Source organism: Arvicola amphibius, chromosome 3 (assembly GCF_903992535.2).
Source record: "Arvicola amphibius chromosome 3, mArvAmp1.2, whole genome shotgun sequence".
Lineage (NCBI taxonomy): Eukaryota > Metazoa > Chordata > Mammalia > Rodentia > Cricetidae > Arvicola > Arvicola amphibius.
The window spans coordinates 137947193-137966587 of NC_052049.1; the positions used below are offsets into that span (position 1 = coordinate 137947193).

General features: G+C 40.9%; 1 protein-coding gene across 3 annotated transcripts in view; it reads left to right on the top strand.

Moving 5' to 3' along the window:
* Window positions 1-13721, top strand: part of Rora (RAR related orphan receptor A) — a 728880-nt gene extending 715159 nt beyond the window's left edge. For all 3 annotated transcript variants that reach the window (XM_038321100.1, XM_038321101.1, XM_038321102.1), the window contains 3 exons: window positions 1034-1144; window positions 2393-2505; window positions 4285-13721. In XM_038321100.1, coding sequence (XP_038177028.1) covers window positions 1034-1144; window positions 2393-2505; window positions 4285-4449 — 389 coding nt within the window. In that variant the 3' untranslated portion in view covers window positions 4450-13721. The remainder of the gene's footprint in view (window positions 1-1033; window positions 1145-2392; window positions 2506-4284) is intronic.
* The last annotated feature ends 5674 nt before the right edge of the window (window positions 13722-19395 follow it).

Here is a 19395-nt window from a genome sequence, read left to right on the forward strand (position 1 = left end):
AAATGAAGCAAAAATGGAAAGGCCCACCATTCCTGGCCTCTCACTGTAACCATTTACAAAAAGTAAATGTAAATATTGAAAAAGTCCAATAAAGCTGAAGAAAACTATGGTATATGCATCACAAATATGTCCTTTTGAGTTTCTGTAATTCAGATAATCAGAATGTTGCCATTAAGGAAAAACAAGGGGAACCCAAGACGTGTTGACTGGCTTATTTTAACCATGAGTGGTAGGAGGTTTCCCTAAGTGCAGCACATCCCTCCACCATTTATAAATACTAACCAATTGGCAAACCTGATAAAACAGAAACAAAACTTAATTCATCTTTGGTGAGTTGAATTATTATTTTAGGAGACTTTCACATTATTTTCAATTTGATTAATAGTTAAAATAATTACACCACCAGCGTGAATCTGAGTATTCTAGTCAATAGGGCATTGCAGTTAGCCAGTAGCCATTAATCCTGTTTATTCTAAATGAGGGTTCTGAAGTCAGACAACCTGGCTTTGAATGTCAGGTTGTGGCCATGGGTACATTACTTACCTCTGTTAAGTTTCTGTTTTCTCGGCCCTATAATGATAATCTAATGATAACATGCCCCTCACAGGGCTGTTTTGAAATCTAAGGAAATGCTAAGAATGTTATTCAAATAGTTATCTGCCTAAGAATCCAGGACATGTTCTCTCTCATTACTGTAGGTGATGATGGTGGGAGCGGTGGAGGGGGGGGGGTTGTTTCCTGGTGTGGAGCTGATGGCAGTGGCTAGGATACTACTGATGGCAGTGAGGATGATGGTAGTGGGGATAATGCTTCGTGATGATGGTGGTAATGATAACGGTGGTACCAGGAGATGTTACCAGTGATGGTGATGTTGGCTAAGCCATTTTCTCTTTTAACACTTCAACTACTCAACTAAGAAATGTTCTTCCTATCCCATCTCATCTCCAACTTCCCCATCTCTCTTCACCTTGTTCTGTATTCTTCTCCTAGGGTAACCGCCGACACCTTTAAACTTCCTTTATTTTAATCATAGGTTGTGAAGACTTCATTAGCTTTGTGTTTGAATTTGGGAAGAGTTTGTGTTCTATGCACCTGACTGAAGATGAAATTGCATTATTTTCTGCATTTGTACTGATGTCAGCAGGTAAGAAAAATCGAACAAAAATACAACAGTTTCTGGCATGTCCAGGTAAAGAATGTCTTCACAAGACACGGGACTTTTACATGTTATCTAATATTTGTGGGGCTTCCGAGAGCAGTTGCCACCCTTATTCAGCTTAAAGTTTCTCAAAGTATACTCCCTCTACGCAAACACACACAACTCTTTTCTAAAGACGTTATGGGACTAAAGAGATGATTCAGTGGGTAAGTGTACTGGCTACACAAACATGAGGACCTGAGCTCAGTAAAAAAAGAGCTACACACAAGTAAGAGCAACTTTAGGACTAGCAAAGTGACTGGAGGACTGAGGGCATTTGCTAGCTGCCAGACTGGCTCCAAGTCAGGAGAGACCCTGTCTCAAGGAAATACAGTGGGGAGTGGTAGAACAAGGCACCTAATGTCCTCCTCTGGCCTCTACAAACATGTGTGTACACATGTATTCCTCTCTCATACACAGGGACAGGGGACAGGGACACACACACACACACATGCAAAGAGAGAGAGAGAGAGAGAGAGAGAGAGAGAGAGAGAGAGAGAGAGAGAGAGAGAGAGAGCGCTCATGATATGCAGATAAAAATTTTAAGAAGTAATAGTTTCATAAATCTTAACCAGCACTAAATCCACATACCAAGTTCATAGAATAGAGTTGTTCTTAATACCAGTCTCTAAGACAGCATGCCTCTATAAACACTGCCGTCCACAAGTCTGTCTGCCTCCAACCTACTTTCCCAGTAGATCAGCCTCTTGGGGAACAGTCCTGTACTCGGAATCCTCACACAAAGACATTCCTAAATTAACAGCCCTTAAGTCATTTGAAATTCTACTGACAGTTTGAGTTGCCCTGGATTAAAAAGCAATTTTACATTTTCAGAAAGGCCAGGGGGACAGGTGGGATAGTGCCTGTAAAAGAATTATCACGAAAGCTTGGGGAGGGTGGGGCACTGTGGGTTCATGTGCAGTCATTGGGGTCTGGCCCTAATGTAGCTGGTCTTTAGAAGACATGCAGCCTCCCTCCATCCCAGGACCAGATGCAGCGGGAAGAGTTAATATCCTGCCCTAGATGTCAGAGGTTGTCTTTGCAGCCTGCAGAAGCAAAGTTTCAAAGAGGGAAACTGGCCTGTGAGTCTATGAACACACATCATAGCACAGTAACCAAGGTTTTAGTAACGAGGAACAAGGGTCTGATGCAGTGTTGAAGGAATGGCACTAAGTTTCGTTTTCTCATGTTTAGATCGCTCATGGCTGCAGGAAAAGGTAAAAATAGAAAAACTGCAACAGAAAATTCAGCTAGCCCTTCAACATGTCCTACAGAAGAACCACCGAGAAGATGGAATTCTAACGAAGGTAAGGTCCACTATCTCCTGGCATAATCTTGCTTACAGGTCTCTTTATAGGTCACATGACCAGTCCAGAATGTATTAGCATGGCATGGGCTACTCTCTCAGAAAGTTCTGTTGGGACAAAACTCATTACTCAGGTTAAAATCTATTTGTTATAACTGATCACAAAGTTTCCTGCAGTAACACAGCAATCTGGGAAAGTGTCATTTATTACATGTGAATTATGTGTATGGGGGCAGGGCATGTGCATGGAGGTGCTCACAGAGACCAAAAGAGCATGTCAGATCCTATGGAACTGAAGTTACAGGTAGTTGTGAGCTGGCAAACTTGTGAGCTGGGAACTTAACTCTGGTCCTCTGAATAACAGTATGTGAGCCAATTCTCCAGCCCAGGAAGACTTTTTTCCTTAAAGAATGAACCCTCTCAGGAACCTCTTCCTGCTCTTTAAACTTAAGCATAGAGCAGGGTCAACATGCTGCCCAGGAGAATCTTTGAATTTAAAAGGAGGAAGCAGAAAAGGACTAAAAGATAACTATATTCCAATACTGGTTTTCTTAAATTCGTTAGTTATCAGCAATAAATCTTTGTATTTTATCAGTTTCCTATTTCTGGGCTGTATTAAAAGCACAAGGCTCCATTTTTGCTAATTATCTTTTTCAGCTAACAGATATGATAGATCTCTGCTGTTGCTTCTGATGTTAGAAAAGCATCCACTTCCATACTTTGCTCAGTTGCTGTGTTGTACAGGAAGATTTGAAATGTTTGGTGCTTGGGTTTCCTACCTGATTCCTTCTGTTGTTTCCATGGTAGCTTGGGGAGGTCAGAGTGGAGAAATTGGGTTTGGTTTTGTACATGGTTGGTGAGCATGAGGGAAAGGGGAGAGCCCAACTGGCCACGCATGAGACTACCATGAGGGCTGTTAGCATGGAGAGGACCTGAATGCAGACAGATCTGGTGACGTAGTCTCCTAGAGACAGTGACTCCGATCTGCAACTACGAGACACCTTGCCTTGTGTGGTGTAGTAAGGTTTCCAGGCATCTTTGCAGGTCCCTGCTATTGCCTTAAGCTGCCAGACTTTCATTCACTTGAGACACTGAGTGGCTTTAGTCTAGAGACAGCATTTTCTCTAGAGGAAAATCACCCATAGCATTTACTCATACAGTCTGGTGAATGGCTAAGAGGCTCAAGACACTAGCCAGATGATCTGAGTTTGACCCCCTAGGACCCACATGGTGGAAGGAGAGAACTCACTCGCAGAAGTTGCCCTCTGACCTGCATACACACACATACCATATATACATACTTGCACACAGAGAGTTGAGGTGAAAATAAATGTAATTTTAAAAACAAAACAAAACAATTGACTCACACTTATTTTGCACACAACGTACTGCTCTCAGTGGTAGTGCCCTTGCTAACCAAGACCTACTTCTCCATCAGCAGACCTCTTCCTTTCCCACTGAGGCAGCTAGTAGGGCTCCAGATGGTACACCCTGGATTAGGGAGGAGCCCAGAACCTCATCAGTGACCGGGAGGGAGGGGGAATTTGCTTATGAATACCTCCTTGAGTTAAATTATTCATGTCCAAGGTACATTTGGTGTTTGGCAAGCGTCCTAACAGAGGCCCTCCACGTAGCTCTCCCTGCCCCTCCCTGGAGACTTAAGCAGCATCGAGTGTGTCTTCGCCATGATGAGCAGTGTTGTGGAGCTCACCCTGAGTCCTTGGATTTTCACTCCCATGACTGCCCTCCCCTAACATCCTGTCCTTTCTCCTGCTTACAGCTAATATGCAAGGTGTCTACGTTAAGAGCCTTATGTGGACGACATACAGAAAAGCTAATGGCATTTAAAGCAATATACCCAGACATTGTGCGACTCCATTTTCCTCCATTATACAAGGAATTGTTCACTTCAGAATTTGAGCCAGCAATGCAAATCGATGGGTAAATGTAGTACCTGCGCACTTCTAGAACATCTGAAGTACAAACATGAAAAAAAAAATTAAAAAGGAACTAAAACAATGACGACGAAGACAAAAATTAACTGAGACACTTTCTATGGCCCTGCACAGCCCTGGAGCGCCAACACACTGCACAGACATCTTGTGGTGATCGGGGTTCAGGCACAGAGGGAGAACAATCAGATCCAATAAAAGCTAAACTTGTTTTGCTCATGCATATGATTTCCACTATGCCTACAGATACGGACCCTTTTTCTGTCTCGACTTCCGGAGCAGTTGGCCTCTGCGTCTAACAGGAGGAGGGTACAACAGTCAGAGGAGCCCCTTTTCATATAGCTCACTGCCCACAGACTCTTACGGGTAACAACAGAGTGCAGCAGTAATCGGTGACCCTGGCGTGCCCCGCGGGGTTACGGCGTTACTTTGCACAGCTTGCTTTTCTGTGTCATGAAGGAAGATTTGGTTTTTCTCACCGATTATTGCCGGTCAGCGGGATGGCGTGAAAAGGGGACCCATAGCGCTCGCAACAATAGCATTAGACTATATTACACAGGGTAAATGGGCATGAAGACTATATATAGCTAAAGAGATATTGTTTATATATTGTTTTAATTAATATAAAATGTAGTGACTGGCGTAGCTTTCCCTGTTGAATTGATAAGGCACTTTCCGTTTTGCACCTTTTGTTTTCCTTAAATTAAATGCTAGCGTGTTCACTGTCGCCCTGTCGCATGTACACCAGAAACACAAGTTTAGCTGAGAAGGCTTGGAAGGTACGTCGGGAGGTATTTATGCTGCTGTTTACAAAAAGGAAAAAAAAAAAGAAAGAAAGAAGAAAAAAACGATTATTTTTAAAAAGACTGGCTGGTCATATCCAGAAATCAACATGTTGAATTTCTTTTCCCATCCTGAAATTTGAAATTAACGGACCGCTCCCTAAATCATACTTTGTTTTGCATGCAATTAAGAATGGGTTTGTTTATGCTTCATACAGAGTCCAAGGAGTGTCTGGTGCTGTGAGCTTAAACCATATGTGCATTTTTTTTTAAGTTTATAAAATGCCACTTTGGGGAAATGAAGGAGGGGAGACTCATTTGACACAATTCAGTAATCAAAGGGACACAGTATTAACTTGGAATTCAGAACAAATTAGTAACCAGAATATTAATTGGATTGCAAAAACAAAACAAAACAAAAAGATCTTATTTAGAAAAAGGACCCAAAGACTCTATGTGGAGCAAACACACTCCCCACATTCATTGAATGTCTTATGTTCTTGGCATCAGGAGCCCTAAAAATTCATCTCAGAGAAAGCTGATCCTAGACTAGCTGTCCCAGATTCTAGACGGCTGCTGTCTGTATTGGGTAGACAATGGACGAAGAGGGAGGGAGACAGCGTTGAACCTGGTTCCCGTATTTAAAATCACCCTTCAGAGTAAAGGGGATGCCAATCTACAGACATTTTCTCGTGTATTTATCTTCACTAGAAGACTGTGGACTGTAATTTATTTTTTTAAATATTTAGAAGATAGTTTGGCTTTTGTGTTCAGGTAAGAAGTATTGAGGTATCCTTGATTAATTTTTGCATTTTAAAAAAATCCCCAATGGGAGAAGGAAGGAACATTCTTATGTTCACAGATGTGCATATTTTAAAAGCAAGTGCCCTGGGACTAGAGATGGTGGCTCAGTGATCAAGAACGCTTATTGCTCTATCACAGGACCAAAGCCTGGAACCCAGCAATCAGATCGGGCAACTCAAAAAAGCCTATAACTCCAGCTCCAAGGTATCAGTGTTCCTATTGGCCTCTGTGGGTGCGTGTGTGCAAGCACACACACATACACACAGTGAAAGAGACAGACACCAAAAAAAAAAAAAAAAATCAAGAAATCCTTTAAAACGAGTTCCCTTTTGAGAAAGTACGAGGCATTTGGAAGATGACTTTGGCCACAAGATACTGGTCTGGCATCAAAGGTCATGCATTACCTGTGAGGAAAAGGGAACACCGTCCATGGCACAAGGTGGGTGCTTCCATGAACCCCTACACATGCAATAGCCTTTTCTGCCACTAGGGTCCTTGTAGACCTTTTTGCCAGAATTTCTGTTCTTGCTGATGTCCCTGTGATGGGTTTACAAGGGCCAGCCTCCCAGAGCGTGTCACGATTTTTAACTTCACTGACTTTCTGCCTTATTTACTGAGGAACTTGGAAAGTAGGAAGGAATTATTTGTACAGAAATGTGTGGGCGAAGCCTAAATAACATCTGAATTTTTTTTTTCAAAAACAGAGTAAGGGTTTAACCATAAACAGGAGAGCGATATTTACTTAAATTTCTTACAAGCATAGAAATTTTTATGTGTTTATATAGAGAGGTTAGCTGTCAACATATAATATTTATATTGGGCAAGAAGGGGTAAATCAAAATTTTATTTAAGCATAGTTCCTTTAAAGATTAATAGTATTTATATTCTGAAAAGAGTACAGTTTTGTTATTTATTTGCCCTTTTTTTTCTGTTGTTTCTCCTGTGTGAGGGAATGGTGTGAGGTTTGGGTTTGGTTTTCATTTTTCTCTTCTCTTTTAAGTTCAGATTTACTAAATTTGGGGATGGTTTTAGTAAAGTGTATTAACTTCTTTTTAACCAAAGCTTTCTGCATATGACCAGCCTCGGGTGCTAGCGGACTAAAGAGCAACTAAACCTAATCCCAGTGTCGGCCTGTGAATAAGGCGAGCTGACCCACCTTGTCTAAGGGGGAGAGAGAAGGTGACATTGAACTTCATTTTCCCAGCAAGGATTCTGCATGTACCTAACACAAAACAAACCCAAGATACTCCAGTCTCAGTGCCATGCTGTGGTGGCGTGGCTTTTACAACACAGCAGGAGAGAGCGGGGGTAATGCTGTTTCCCGGTGTTCCCAAAAGAAAAATAAGAAGTAGGCTTTGGGAACAAAATCCTCCGACATTGCAGGGACAGAGCCATACAGGCGGGCTCTGAGAAACCGAGGGGACAACTGACGGACAATTTGCACCTAAATTGAGAGTCACAGGGAGCCCATAACAGGATGGAAAACCTTTGGCATTTTTCTTTTCCTTACCATGAGAACCCCTTGTGTGGTATCACAAGGTGGTTGATGACACAGAATCATGAACCTTAATAGTTCATGTCATGAAAGTTGCCTGAACTTAAAGACTCTACAGTCTCTTGGGGACTGAACAGTATCGTACGCTCAGCTGCTGGAATGCCATCAGATAACTCTTTTTTTCCAGAAGGTAAATGAGGCTTTTGTACAAAATCTGGATGTTGTTACTGTGATACTCAAATGATCCAGCAACATCATGAGAAACTGGCCTTGACCACAGTGAAAACACTTTTTGGACAGATCACAAACTGTACTAAGCTATGGATTCCTTTTTTTTTTTTTTTAAGCATTCAGAATTTTAATTTGTGTGAAATCCATAATTTTTTTTTTGCCCCAAAGTCTTTCACATCCTGGTTCACCCTTCCTAACTTAAGGAAAACGTGACCTAAGACACTGCTTCTAAGTTTGGTTGTTCTTTAGCGAGTGGATACCAGATCTCTGTGAGTGGATGGGGGTGGGCTGAGGGTCAGGGGAGGAAAGAGCGTGTCTGCCTGTGTGTGTGTGTGGCTTTCATGTGTATGATATGCGTGTGTTAGACTGCTTCTAGGCTACTAAGTGTCAATGGAAAAGAAAATGTATTCAAAATACATAAATCAAAACTAGAAGATGGAAAAAAAAGATTTATTCTATACAAAGCCTTGTCTGGACCACTCTAGAGAGACTTCTATTTTTTTAACCCTTCTATAAATATTTGATGGCACTAGAAATATTCCTGCAATAAAATGTGATTTGTGTAAAGAAAAAAAAAAGATTTTGTAATGTGAAACAAAGAAAGAAAGTAATGTAATTTTCTAAAAAAAAAAATACAAACAAACAAACTTTGTATTATTTTCTTGATGGAATTTGCCTATCTGTCTTTGGAAAACTTTTTATTTCATTGAATGTGCCATAGTAGATGTATGTGTTTTTAGTTTTAGACTAAGGGATGGCTGTTTGTGTTCCGACATTCCAAAATGCAAAGCAACTTAGAAGAAGCCTTGATGAGGAGGTTTCAGTAGGATGCAAGCGTCTCTCCTTGTTGCTTTTTTGCACACGTCTTTAATTCCTACCTAGTGCAATATCTGTACATAGAGCACTTGCGGGTGTACTTTGATCCCTCAGGGAAAAACACATATTTGTACAGTTGTTGGGTTTGTTTTGGTTTTTTGTTTGTTTTTGGGTTTATTTTCCTTTTTGTTTTTGGCTAAGGAATGTCGATCGAATCACGTTATTGTTAAGAGGCAGCCAGATAATCAGCCTAAAGCCACTGTTTCAAACCCCGATTGTTTGAGTCATGTCTTTCCAGTACTATTATTTTCAAATAACAACAACAACAATAATAATAATAATAAAAGGCTATTTTCTGACAGTTCTTTGTGCTGACTGGTGGAAAACGAAAGGGGGAACAAAGCACCTTATGATTGACTTACTGTGAATGACAATCCATCTTGGTGTCAAGGACAGAGCCCTGTTGTCTCGAGTTGGGGCTGAGAGTCAGAAACACTGTGCTCAGGGATCTTCTAAAACTCTTAAACAGGGTGGCCAGTGGACTGGGACAAATTGTGTTCTTACTATTAAAAAGATTGATGATAATGCTATCCCTCCGAGGCACAAGCGAACTGTAGAGAAGTGTGTATATGTCTGTCTGTCTGTCTGTCTGTCTGTCTGTGGGAACTCTTCACTGTCTCATTTTCTTGAGTTCAAAATTTCTGTGTTTCAAAATACTTCGCAACTCCTGAGGCAGTGTGAAGTTCTGCCAGTGTGTATGAAAAAGATGAATTCAGAAGTGACAGACCAATCAGGGTGCAAAGTGCAGTCCGTTTGCTGTTTCCCTAATAATTAAAGCAATCTTGGGGAACATAATTTTAAACAGTTTCAAATTCTGTGTGTTAAGAATTAGATGAGCTCGCAGTGAAATGGGCAGCAACAGAGAACCTGTCTGAGCTAGGGAAACAACGGGATTTTGTTTTTCCACTATATTTTCCTCCACAAGAGAACCAGACTCCTGTTATGCAAACCAATTCCTATTCCAGAGCCCTAGCTGTTTTTGTTTGTGGGTTTTTTGTTTGTTTTCCTGCAAGAGTTGACATTTAACAACACGTCCATTCCTGCATGACAGACCATACATACCTCGATCCAGCTGTAGGGGTTTCACAGTTCGAAAGGTAGTTCCTTTCTCCTATTCCCATATATCACTCCCCATAAAGTCAGAGAGGCTCAGTGTAGCTAATGATTCTGCATCCTCTGCCCCATAATATGTGCTCGGTAGAATTCCATAGCTTCTTATTACTGTAGGAGAACTTGGTATGGGAAACCTGTCCCTGTCCATCAGGTGACAGTACTACCTCATACCTTGTTTTGAGTGTAGAAGGGGACAGAAATCTCCCTCCTCTCCTTTCCTCTCTCCATCCATATATACATGTGCACACGACATATTTTTACATACCACCACAGGGCCACCTCTTACTCCTAAAGTTGTGGTGCAGAACCCTACAAGGGTAGCCTTGTACTGTGGATCAGTTATGTGCCCAGAAATGCAGCTGTAACAGTCAAATACTGATGGTCTGCGATTCTCGGTCATGCTAGTCTTCTTTCTAGTCCCTAAACACTAACGTATGGACTGCTTCCACCAGATGTGATAAGGACTTCCCATTGCTGTTGATTTGTAATTGAAGGCCAACTACTAATATCTTCGAAGGTGATTGGTCGCACTTCTGACTGTACTCCCTGTGCCCATGCGTGCATGTGTGTGATCAGTTTGTGACACTCTCAAAATCATTTTTTTAAACAAGCAGGAAGGTCGCTTCATACCAGGAAGCCACCATGAATGGGGGCAGAGCACGTTCAACCTCACACACCCTCAGAACTTAGAGCAATAAACACTATTCAGTCACTTATTATCTTGGAAATGGGTGACAGAATATTTGATCCAAATAGAAATCACATTTTCCCAGGGGTCTAGTGTGGAGAGTGGAGATGAATGTTTGGAAGAGATGCCTAGAGAATCCGTGTTCTCTGTTTACATGCAGTGTGTTTTGCCCCATAAGCTGTCCTATGCTTTTCCTTTGATCCTTTTAGAAGCTAATGACAGACAGCTTGCTGTTAGCTTTATGTGCTATGCATGTCATTATGTTGTCCTCCCAGAACTGGCTTCTCTCTGGTGTTCATGTATTTCTCATTCATTATGACTTGGGTGGAAGAGTCACTACTTCTAAGATGATGATCACTGAACACATTGCATACGTAAATGCAGAAATTTCTTGAGCAATATAGTGAATATGAATTCACACCACACACACACACACACACACACACTCCGTTAGTACTGTACACATCTTCCCAAGTCCGCAATTCTCTGCTTATCCACCGTGGTTTGAAATCTCATCTGCAACAGTGGTGAATGTCTTAGACAGTAGGACATTAGCTGGCTGCTTCTTTAAGTGTACCTTGTATCGTCTGCCTGCTCCTTTTGTGGAGATGTGTTTTTGTATTGGATGTTTGGGCCAATGGGAGGCTTCAAGCTACAACATATTTTCCCAGCTTAAACATATTGAACTTATGACAAACCCCAGACAAGGCTTTTAATCTGTAAAGAACTGCAGTGTTGGGTGGTTTATTTACAAACCGTTTTCAATGTTGTCCATTTTTATGGCACCTTTAACAATATACTTGTTTCCAAAGTACAAAAAAATAGGTTAAATAATCTAGCCATAACTGAATGTCAAGCAATAAAACAAATGACTTTTGTGCATAGACTTTAAAAACTACAAATTTTAGACATCTGCATGTAAATGCAATCTCTTGTTTACTGCTTTCTTCAACTCAAGCAACAGATTCCTTATTTACTATTAACTTAAGAACTTGTAATGGCCTGTACACATTCTCTCCTACTCTTCTTTCAAATTTACCTTCACCCCTGCTTTTGAGTCATAATATTTAATGTTGTTCTGCACACCTCTATACAGTTAACTTTCTGGCTTTCGTTCTGTATAGATAAGAAGATGTTATATTATAAACAGCCTACTCAGTGCAAATATTTATCTGTTTATCAAATCCACAATATGCTGTGTAATACTGGTTTTACTATCTAATCTATTTTAGACATAGCTGTTTAGAACTAGAGTGTGCTATTTTTGTGTTTTTCTGATGTGTGGTGCTAGATAAGTTACTTTTGTGAACAAAAAAAATTATCCCTTTTATTCCTAGACAAAACCACCTTTGGGTCTTGTTAATTTCACTGAGTATAACTATATATTTGTATATATATACATATATAAATATATATATATATAATCTACCTGTACCCAACTGGCAACTGTATCAGAGTGCTGGATTTGGGACATGCTTTTCTCTTTAAATACATAATATCATTATATAAATTATTCTAGAGTGTATTTAATTAGGATAAAATTACGTCCTTAGTGTAGATATTTGACATCAATTGGGTGAGTTTGTTCATAGCGATGGACATGGAAAACTGTTACCATTTAAGTGTGTTGCTCAGCTTCACATCACATCTCCTGAGCTGGAAAAGAATTTGACAGGCCTTGACCCTGGAGCAACAGTCTCATTTAGTGGAGAAATTCTTTCTCGCCTTACTGAGGAACTCTGTAATTAGCACCGGACTGAAATGTGCATTAATTCCTAGTATAGATAATACGTAGAATATTCATGGAGGATTGATAGCACCGTAGGCCATTCCTCTCATCTGAGTCATGAGATGTATGGACGTATGCATTGGGGCTACACTCCAAATTCAACAAGGGACGAAGCTTTATTATGACCGCAACCAGTTCTGTGAACTGAGTGGAGAACCTTTGTTAACTCTTTGACTTCTTTCCCCAAGGCTGACTGGCATTGGTAAAGTTGTACTTCAAATATCTAACTAAGGATGTAATTAGCCTTCTTAAATATTGATTAGAATTGTTCTGTAATATTACTGAATTTGTAAGATCTTTAGCAAAGATTTTTGAGCAATTTATAAATATAGAGCAAATGTTTCTGTTTACTGCACTTTTTGTAACTGAAGGTGATAACTTCTCACATCACAATTAGCGGATCCCACGCATCACAATACGTACTTAGCCACCATTCTGGACATGTCCCATTTTTACTGCTCTTCCCTTGATTATAAATGTAATCAGGTGGTTAATGAAAGCTAATGCGTATAACTGACCTTTTAAAGTGAATTTGATACAATTTAGGGAGAAATCTCTTTTAATGCAATCATGCCATTCCTTAACTGTCTAGCTTGAAGAGAGATTGAAACATTTTTTGTTGGTTTGTTTGATTGATTGAATAAATGATTGATTTTTTTTTTTTGCACAGTTTAGTATCCCAAGCTTCCCCAGGGTAGAACTCTCATCTCTTTGTACTTGCACATGGCCAGCACATGTCAGCATTTGGTAACTGTTTAAAATGACAAGTGTGCCCACGATTAAAACACTCCCCAACCGGAGTGTTTGGGCAAAAGCTGATAAAATCTGCAAAGTCGCACAGTTAAACCTTTCTAGAACCAAGTCTACAGGTCACATTGTCCTTTCAAGGGACGAAATGCTGAGTCTAATTGTGTGTGGGTCTCCAGGATCAAGCACACAAATGTCACAGAACTCTCCAGGTCGCAAGCCTGGCCTGCTGTAAGTCGTCGTAAAGTCTGGAAGCAGCGATGCTGAACCTATAAATAAGATGCCGTCTCTTTTGTGTACAGGATGTAAAGCTTCTTTTTCTGTCACACTAGAAATGCAAACCATTTATGGGATTCCTAAAAACCATAGTCTGGACCTAAACCTTTGCTAATGATCTTTACTAGAGGCTCGTCCCACTTCTCACTGACATTGGGTTTTCTTTTCAATCCTCTCTCTACAGTAATAGACTCCTTATTCCCAGTTGTTTATTTTATTGAATCCTGAATTTAAAGAAAAAAATATTTTGATTCATTTTGTAAATACAAGCTGTAAAAAAAGAGAGATTTAATGTTGTCTTTTAAATACTCCAATTTTCATTCTAATATGGATGTTGTTATATTGTACTTAGCAACTGTACCTTTAACATTACAGTACCTTTATTAAAAGTGCATTGAACACATCAATTTTAGATGTGCTTTGTGTGCTCTTATCCTATAATAAAACTTCAGCTTCTAATGGAACACTTGTCTTGCATTTCTTCCTTCCTTACTGAGTGACACTGTATACTTTTCTAATTCTATGTCCCCTCTTGTGAATGGTCTTCCAGGGAACCCTGAGAATCAGTAAGGCCCACAGACCCGTAAGAGTTGGGCCACCTGGACTATTCTGGATGGCTCAGTGGTTAAGAGCACTAGCTGCTCTAGAAGAGGATCTGGATTCAATTCCCAGCACCCATATGGTAGCTTAGAATTATCTATAACTCCAGTTCCAGAGCATCTCTATTCTGATCTCCATGGACACCAAAAATGCCCATGGTACACATGTATTCAAGCAGGCACTCATACACATAAAATAAATTGTAAAAAATAAGAGTCCCAAACTCCACCTAAGACCTAGTAAATCAGAATCTGCATTTTCAAAAGCTCAGGTGGTTAGTTATGTTACAAGTCTCAGAAGCTCTGATCATATGATCATTAAAAAAGAAGACATGCATTCACTCCCATTCTGCAAGGGGGAAAATAGATAGTACAACAGTGTAAACTACCCTCTTAGCCAGGGGAACATGTCTCAGTCACTGTTCTGTGAAGTGGCACCAGGACCAAGGCAACTCTTATAAATGAAAACACTTAGCTGGGAGCTTGCTTACAGTTTCATAGGGCTAGCTCATTGCCATCATGAGATGGTAGGCATGGCACTGGAGCAACAACCAGAAAGCTTTATATCCCGCTCCAAAGGCAGCAGGCAGAGACACTGGGCCTGCCGTGGTCTTTTGAAACCTTAAAGCCAAACCCCCAGCAACAAACCTCCAACATGGATACATCTCCTCCTACAAGGCCACACCCCCAATCCTTCCCAAACAGTTCATCAACTGGGGACTGAGCATGCAAATATATGAGCCTAAGGGGGCCATTCTAATTCAAGCTACCACAGCACATGAAGAAGTATTAACTTGCAGATGATGGCTAGGGATTAGTAGTTGCTGTTGGAAAGGGCTGTCTTCCTATCTTGAAGAAGTACCCAGGTCTGACTAACGATAGTAGCCCTAAGTGTAAGGAGAAGTCCTGAATGCTCCTCATGCTTTCATCATTGCTTCAGAAGCCATTGAGATGCAATGGCTGAAAAGATGCCAAAGATTCAACGCCTTCCTTGACCTGCCTCTGCCCTACCCCAGGCATCCCTTCGGTAGCTTACTTACTTTAGGGTGAACCATGGATTGAACATGTGATGAGTATCACACCATTTTAATGGTACAATAATTCACAGTAACTTTTAGGGTGTCAATGTGAGTGTGTTATGTGTTCCTCCGGAGTTGTTCATCTAGTTTTATCGAGACAAGAGCTCTCACTGGGATCTGAGACTCATAAAGTAGGCTAGGCTGACTGGCTAGAGAGCCCCAGGGATTCACTGTCCCTGCCTCCCCAGCAATGGAGTAGCATATGTGTACCACCACATCCAGAATTTTATGTTGATTTTAGGGATCAAACTCAGGCCCTTATGGTCAAGCAGCAAGCGCTTTATTGACTAGCTCCCTTTTAAGTTTGTTCATTTGCTTTGGTTTTGGTTTTGTTTGACACATTGTATGTCCCAGATTAGTCTTGGGCTCACTGCAATCCTCCTGCTTCAGCTGTGACTACACATAAGCACTGCCACATCTGATCATATTTTAAAACATTCTAAAGTCAGAATAAAAGCATCTGTCTTGGCGTTTTGCTCTATGCATGCACACACACACACACACACACACACACACACTACACTGCCTAAGCATCTTTTTATAAGCAAGAAATATTCCATACGTCACATAAGGAAATCATTTTCCATATTTTTATCCCCCAAATACTTAAAAGAAAGGAAAAGCTCATGTAAATGACGCCGTCATACCACACTACCCAGTACAGTTACAAATTCTCTCTTCTGGTGTCTCAGGAAATTGAGAGATAACGGAAAAAAAGAGTTACAAATCTGTAATCTGTCATACCACCTCTAGAGTTTGTCCAAATCCATACTTAAAAATTCCTTCTGCTTAAAACAATAATTCTAGTCACTTCTGCCTCTTGAACTTGCTTGCTCAGTGTCCATGAGAGTACTTAGATTAGAACATAAAAAGAATTTCTTAGAATTCTCATCATAATGATCACATAGGGAAGTCAGAAAGGAGAGCAAATGTCAGGTCAGTAATAGACTCTAGGAAAGAAAGCAAAAGCAGCAGCCATTACGTAGACCTGCTCACAACAGTGTTTTAGTTTCTGGCTGGAACTACCAAGCTTTTTTTTCTTGAAACAAAATGAAGCTGCGAAGCTTCACAATGTAGAAATCTAATGTGCATACAGATCAAGTGGGCAGGGATGGAGATCTTAGTTTCTCCCAACAGGCCTGTGCCAAGGAGGCCCCTGCTATGCTCAGTACAGCTAAGCACTGGCACCTTCTCTTCATGAACACAAGACTGGAGACTGGTCTAGTTGTGTCAATGCCAGAGTCCAAAAGAGGCTATTAAGGTCACATGACCCACCAGCAAAACAGCAGACAATAAAAGGAAAGCCTCTCATGGAGGCCCACACCCTTAATTCCAGGGCTCAAGAGGCAGAGGCAGGCAAATCCGTGTTCGAGGCCAGCCTGGTCTATAAAGTGACTGGTGGAACAACCAGAGCTGTTGCACAGAGAAACCCTATCTCGACCCCCTCCCCCACAGAAAGAATAGAGACGATTAAGAATGGGTCCCAAAATACACTTAGATAGGAAGGTGAAGTTCTAAAGTGCTAATGTTGTAGAACATCAACACTATACACTATGCATTTCAAAAGAAAGACGAGGATTTTGACTATCCCCCAACACAAATGAGCAAATTTTAAAGTGACAGAGATGCATATTAGTTTAGATGCTAACACACTTTTATCCAAATGCCACACTGTATTCCATAAACATGGACAATTATCTTGTACCTACAACAGCTGTAAAAGAAGGGCATCTTGTTAAGAGATGTCTCCTGAACCCCTAAAGAATCACACCAAAGCCTCCTTCTGCCAGCCCCACCCCCACGCTGAACCCTCAGGTGCAGAGGCCCCATGCTCAGAGACTTGCAGGACCTCTGGGCTGAGGGTTTTCCTTTGTTCTGGTGTCAATGACTTCTGATGTTAGGAACAGTTAAATTCGTGCCTCTGAATGGTGAGATAACTGGTTCCAGTGGTACACGCGGCTCCTCTCAGGAACCACGTGTCGCTAACCCTAAGACAACTCTCCCTTTGGGGAGAAGTTGCTTTATCGGTTGCTTTTACTTAGAAGACAAAATTATTTTTACTACTGGCCTTGTGCCAAATTAAAATTATGATTGTGAACGAGCCCCATACCTGCAACTCCCACCATTCTCTCCTTATTCTTCTACTAAAATGCGCACTGAATTCTAAAGACAAAGAGAAAAATTTTAATTTTCTACCTGAAATTATCTGTTGCAATTGACTTCTCTGAGATATTTAGGTGTGCCCAGAATAGATCACCTTTCCAATGAGGAATTATGGAGAGGTCTCTTTTGTTCGACCCAGAGCCCATGTAATTACAAAGCAGGGTGAAACATACTAGTGGAAACATTAACCACTAAAGAGGAAACTGCAGGCATGGGGGCTGTTTTCTGATGCTGTATATCCTGAGCCATAGGGCTGTGTTGAGCTTCATGATGGATGGCTGCTCCCTCCCCACTTAAGATACCACCATTACTAAAAAACAAGATGTAAGCAAACTGCTACTAACAATATTTCCTCACGTTTCTAAACCAGTCCTCTTGGATTGAGAGCTATTTCTGGATTCTCACATGCAGAGTACCTTGTGGATGACTAGTGACTTGTGAGATAATTCACTGAGTGGAGTGATTATCAAATTATAAATTCCCAAGGCCAAGTTCACTCCACATCAGCAAAGGAAGCTCATTAAGTGGAAGAATTAGGGAAATGCCCGAGAAATGGTGAGGTCAAGGGGAAAGGATCTTGTGTATTTCCGTCTTGATTTGGTCTACAAGAAGAAACACATACCTAGTAACAACTGCCATCAAAATGCTGGCCCAATAGAACATCGCACAAACTCAAATACAAACTTTTGACAATGATTCCAAAGTTAAATTGGCTCACTCAACTTAGGAGTCTGTCTCACAAAATAGAAATCAAAATAGAAATGCAAAAATAGAAAATCAAAGTTTTCTCAGCTTAAAAATCCAGAGAAAATAGTAGGATTAACTTGGAAAATGCTCTAACAAATACTTAGAAAGTCACTCAGATAATTTCTCATTACTAGTAGGCAATTCCACTCCTAGGTATTTACTCAAGCAAAAGAAACACAGACTTCACAAGGACCGTGTCTCAACGTTCATAGCTCTATTATTCATAATCTCACCCCTAAACCGTCATCAAATGCTGACTAAGCACATTTGGATATGTCCGTCACTATGCACCTATAAAAATGGAATGAACTACTAACACATACAGCAGCATGAACAAAGTCTAAAATCCCTAGCTAAGCGTGTACACACAGAAGATCACATGTTATATGATTCTGTTTCTATGCAATGTTCAGGCGGGGCAAATGTACAAAGATGAAATTCATGGTCGTCATGGGGCTGAGGATAGAAAGTATTGACTGCTATTCGACACAAAAGGAGACAGTCAGGGGTAATGACAGTGTCCTAAAACTAGGGAGTGCTGGTGGTCGCAAAGCCCCATGCATTCACTAAAGCCCCTTCCTGATACAATTAAAAGGAAGGAATTATAACATGTATGCTACAGCTCAAGAATCAGTTGTTACATAGAGTTGTTCACCATAACGCAGAAAATAATAGCCAACTCTATCTAGCATCTTTTTTTATTTTTAGAGTTTTTTTTATTTACTATGTACACAGCGTTCTGCCCACATGTATGCCTACAGGCCAGAAGAGGGCACCAAGTCCCATTATAGATGGTTGTGAGCCACCATGTAGTTGCTGGAAATTGAACTCAGGATCTATGGAAGAGCAGCCAGAGCTCTTAATCTCTGAGCCATCTCTCTAGCCCCCTCTATCTATCTATCTATCTATCTATCTATCTATCTATCTATCATTATTATTATTATTATTCCATTCAAAAATTTATACTTCCTCCCATTCCCCTCTCGCTCCCTCACTTATGCTCCTCCCCCCTCCCTCCTTAAGAGAGGGCCTTAAGAGAGGGCAGGGAAGCCTGCCCTGTGGGAAGTCCAAGGCCCTCCCCCCTACATCCACGCCTAGGAAGCTGTGCAACCAAATAGACTAGGGTCCCAAAAAGCCAGTACATGCAGTAGAAACAAGTCCCAGTGCCTTTATCAATGGCTTCTCAGTCAGCCCCCATTGTCAGCCACATTCAGAGAGTCCGGTTTGAGCACATGCTCGTTGTGGTAAAAAAAAAAAAAAAAAAAAAAAAAAAATGACATCTTGAATTTTGCATGCAAATGGATGGAAATAGAAATTACTATCCTGAGTGAGATAACCCAGGCCCAAAAAGATGAATATGGTATCTACTCACTCATTAGTGGACTCTAGCCATAAACAAAGGACATTAAGCCTATAGTTCACAAGCATAGAGAAGCCAAATAACAAAGTGAACCCAAAGAAAAACATATATAGATCCCCCTGGAAATAGGAAGCAAACAAGATTGCCAGGCAAAAGTTGAGAGCGTGGTGGTGGGGGAAGGGGAAAGGGG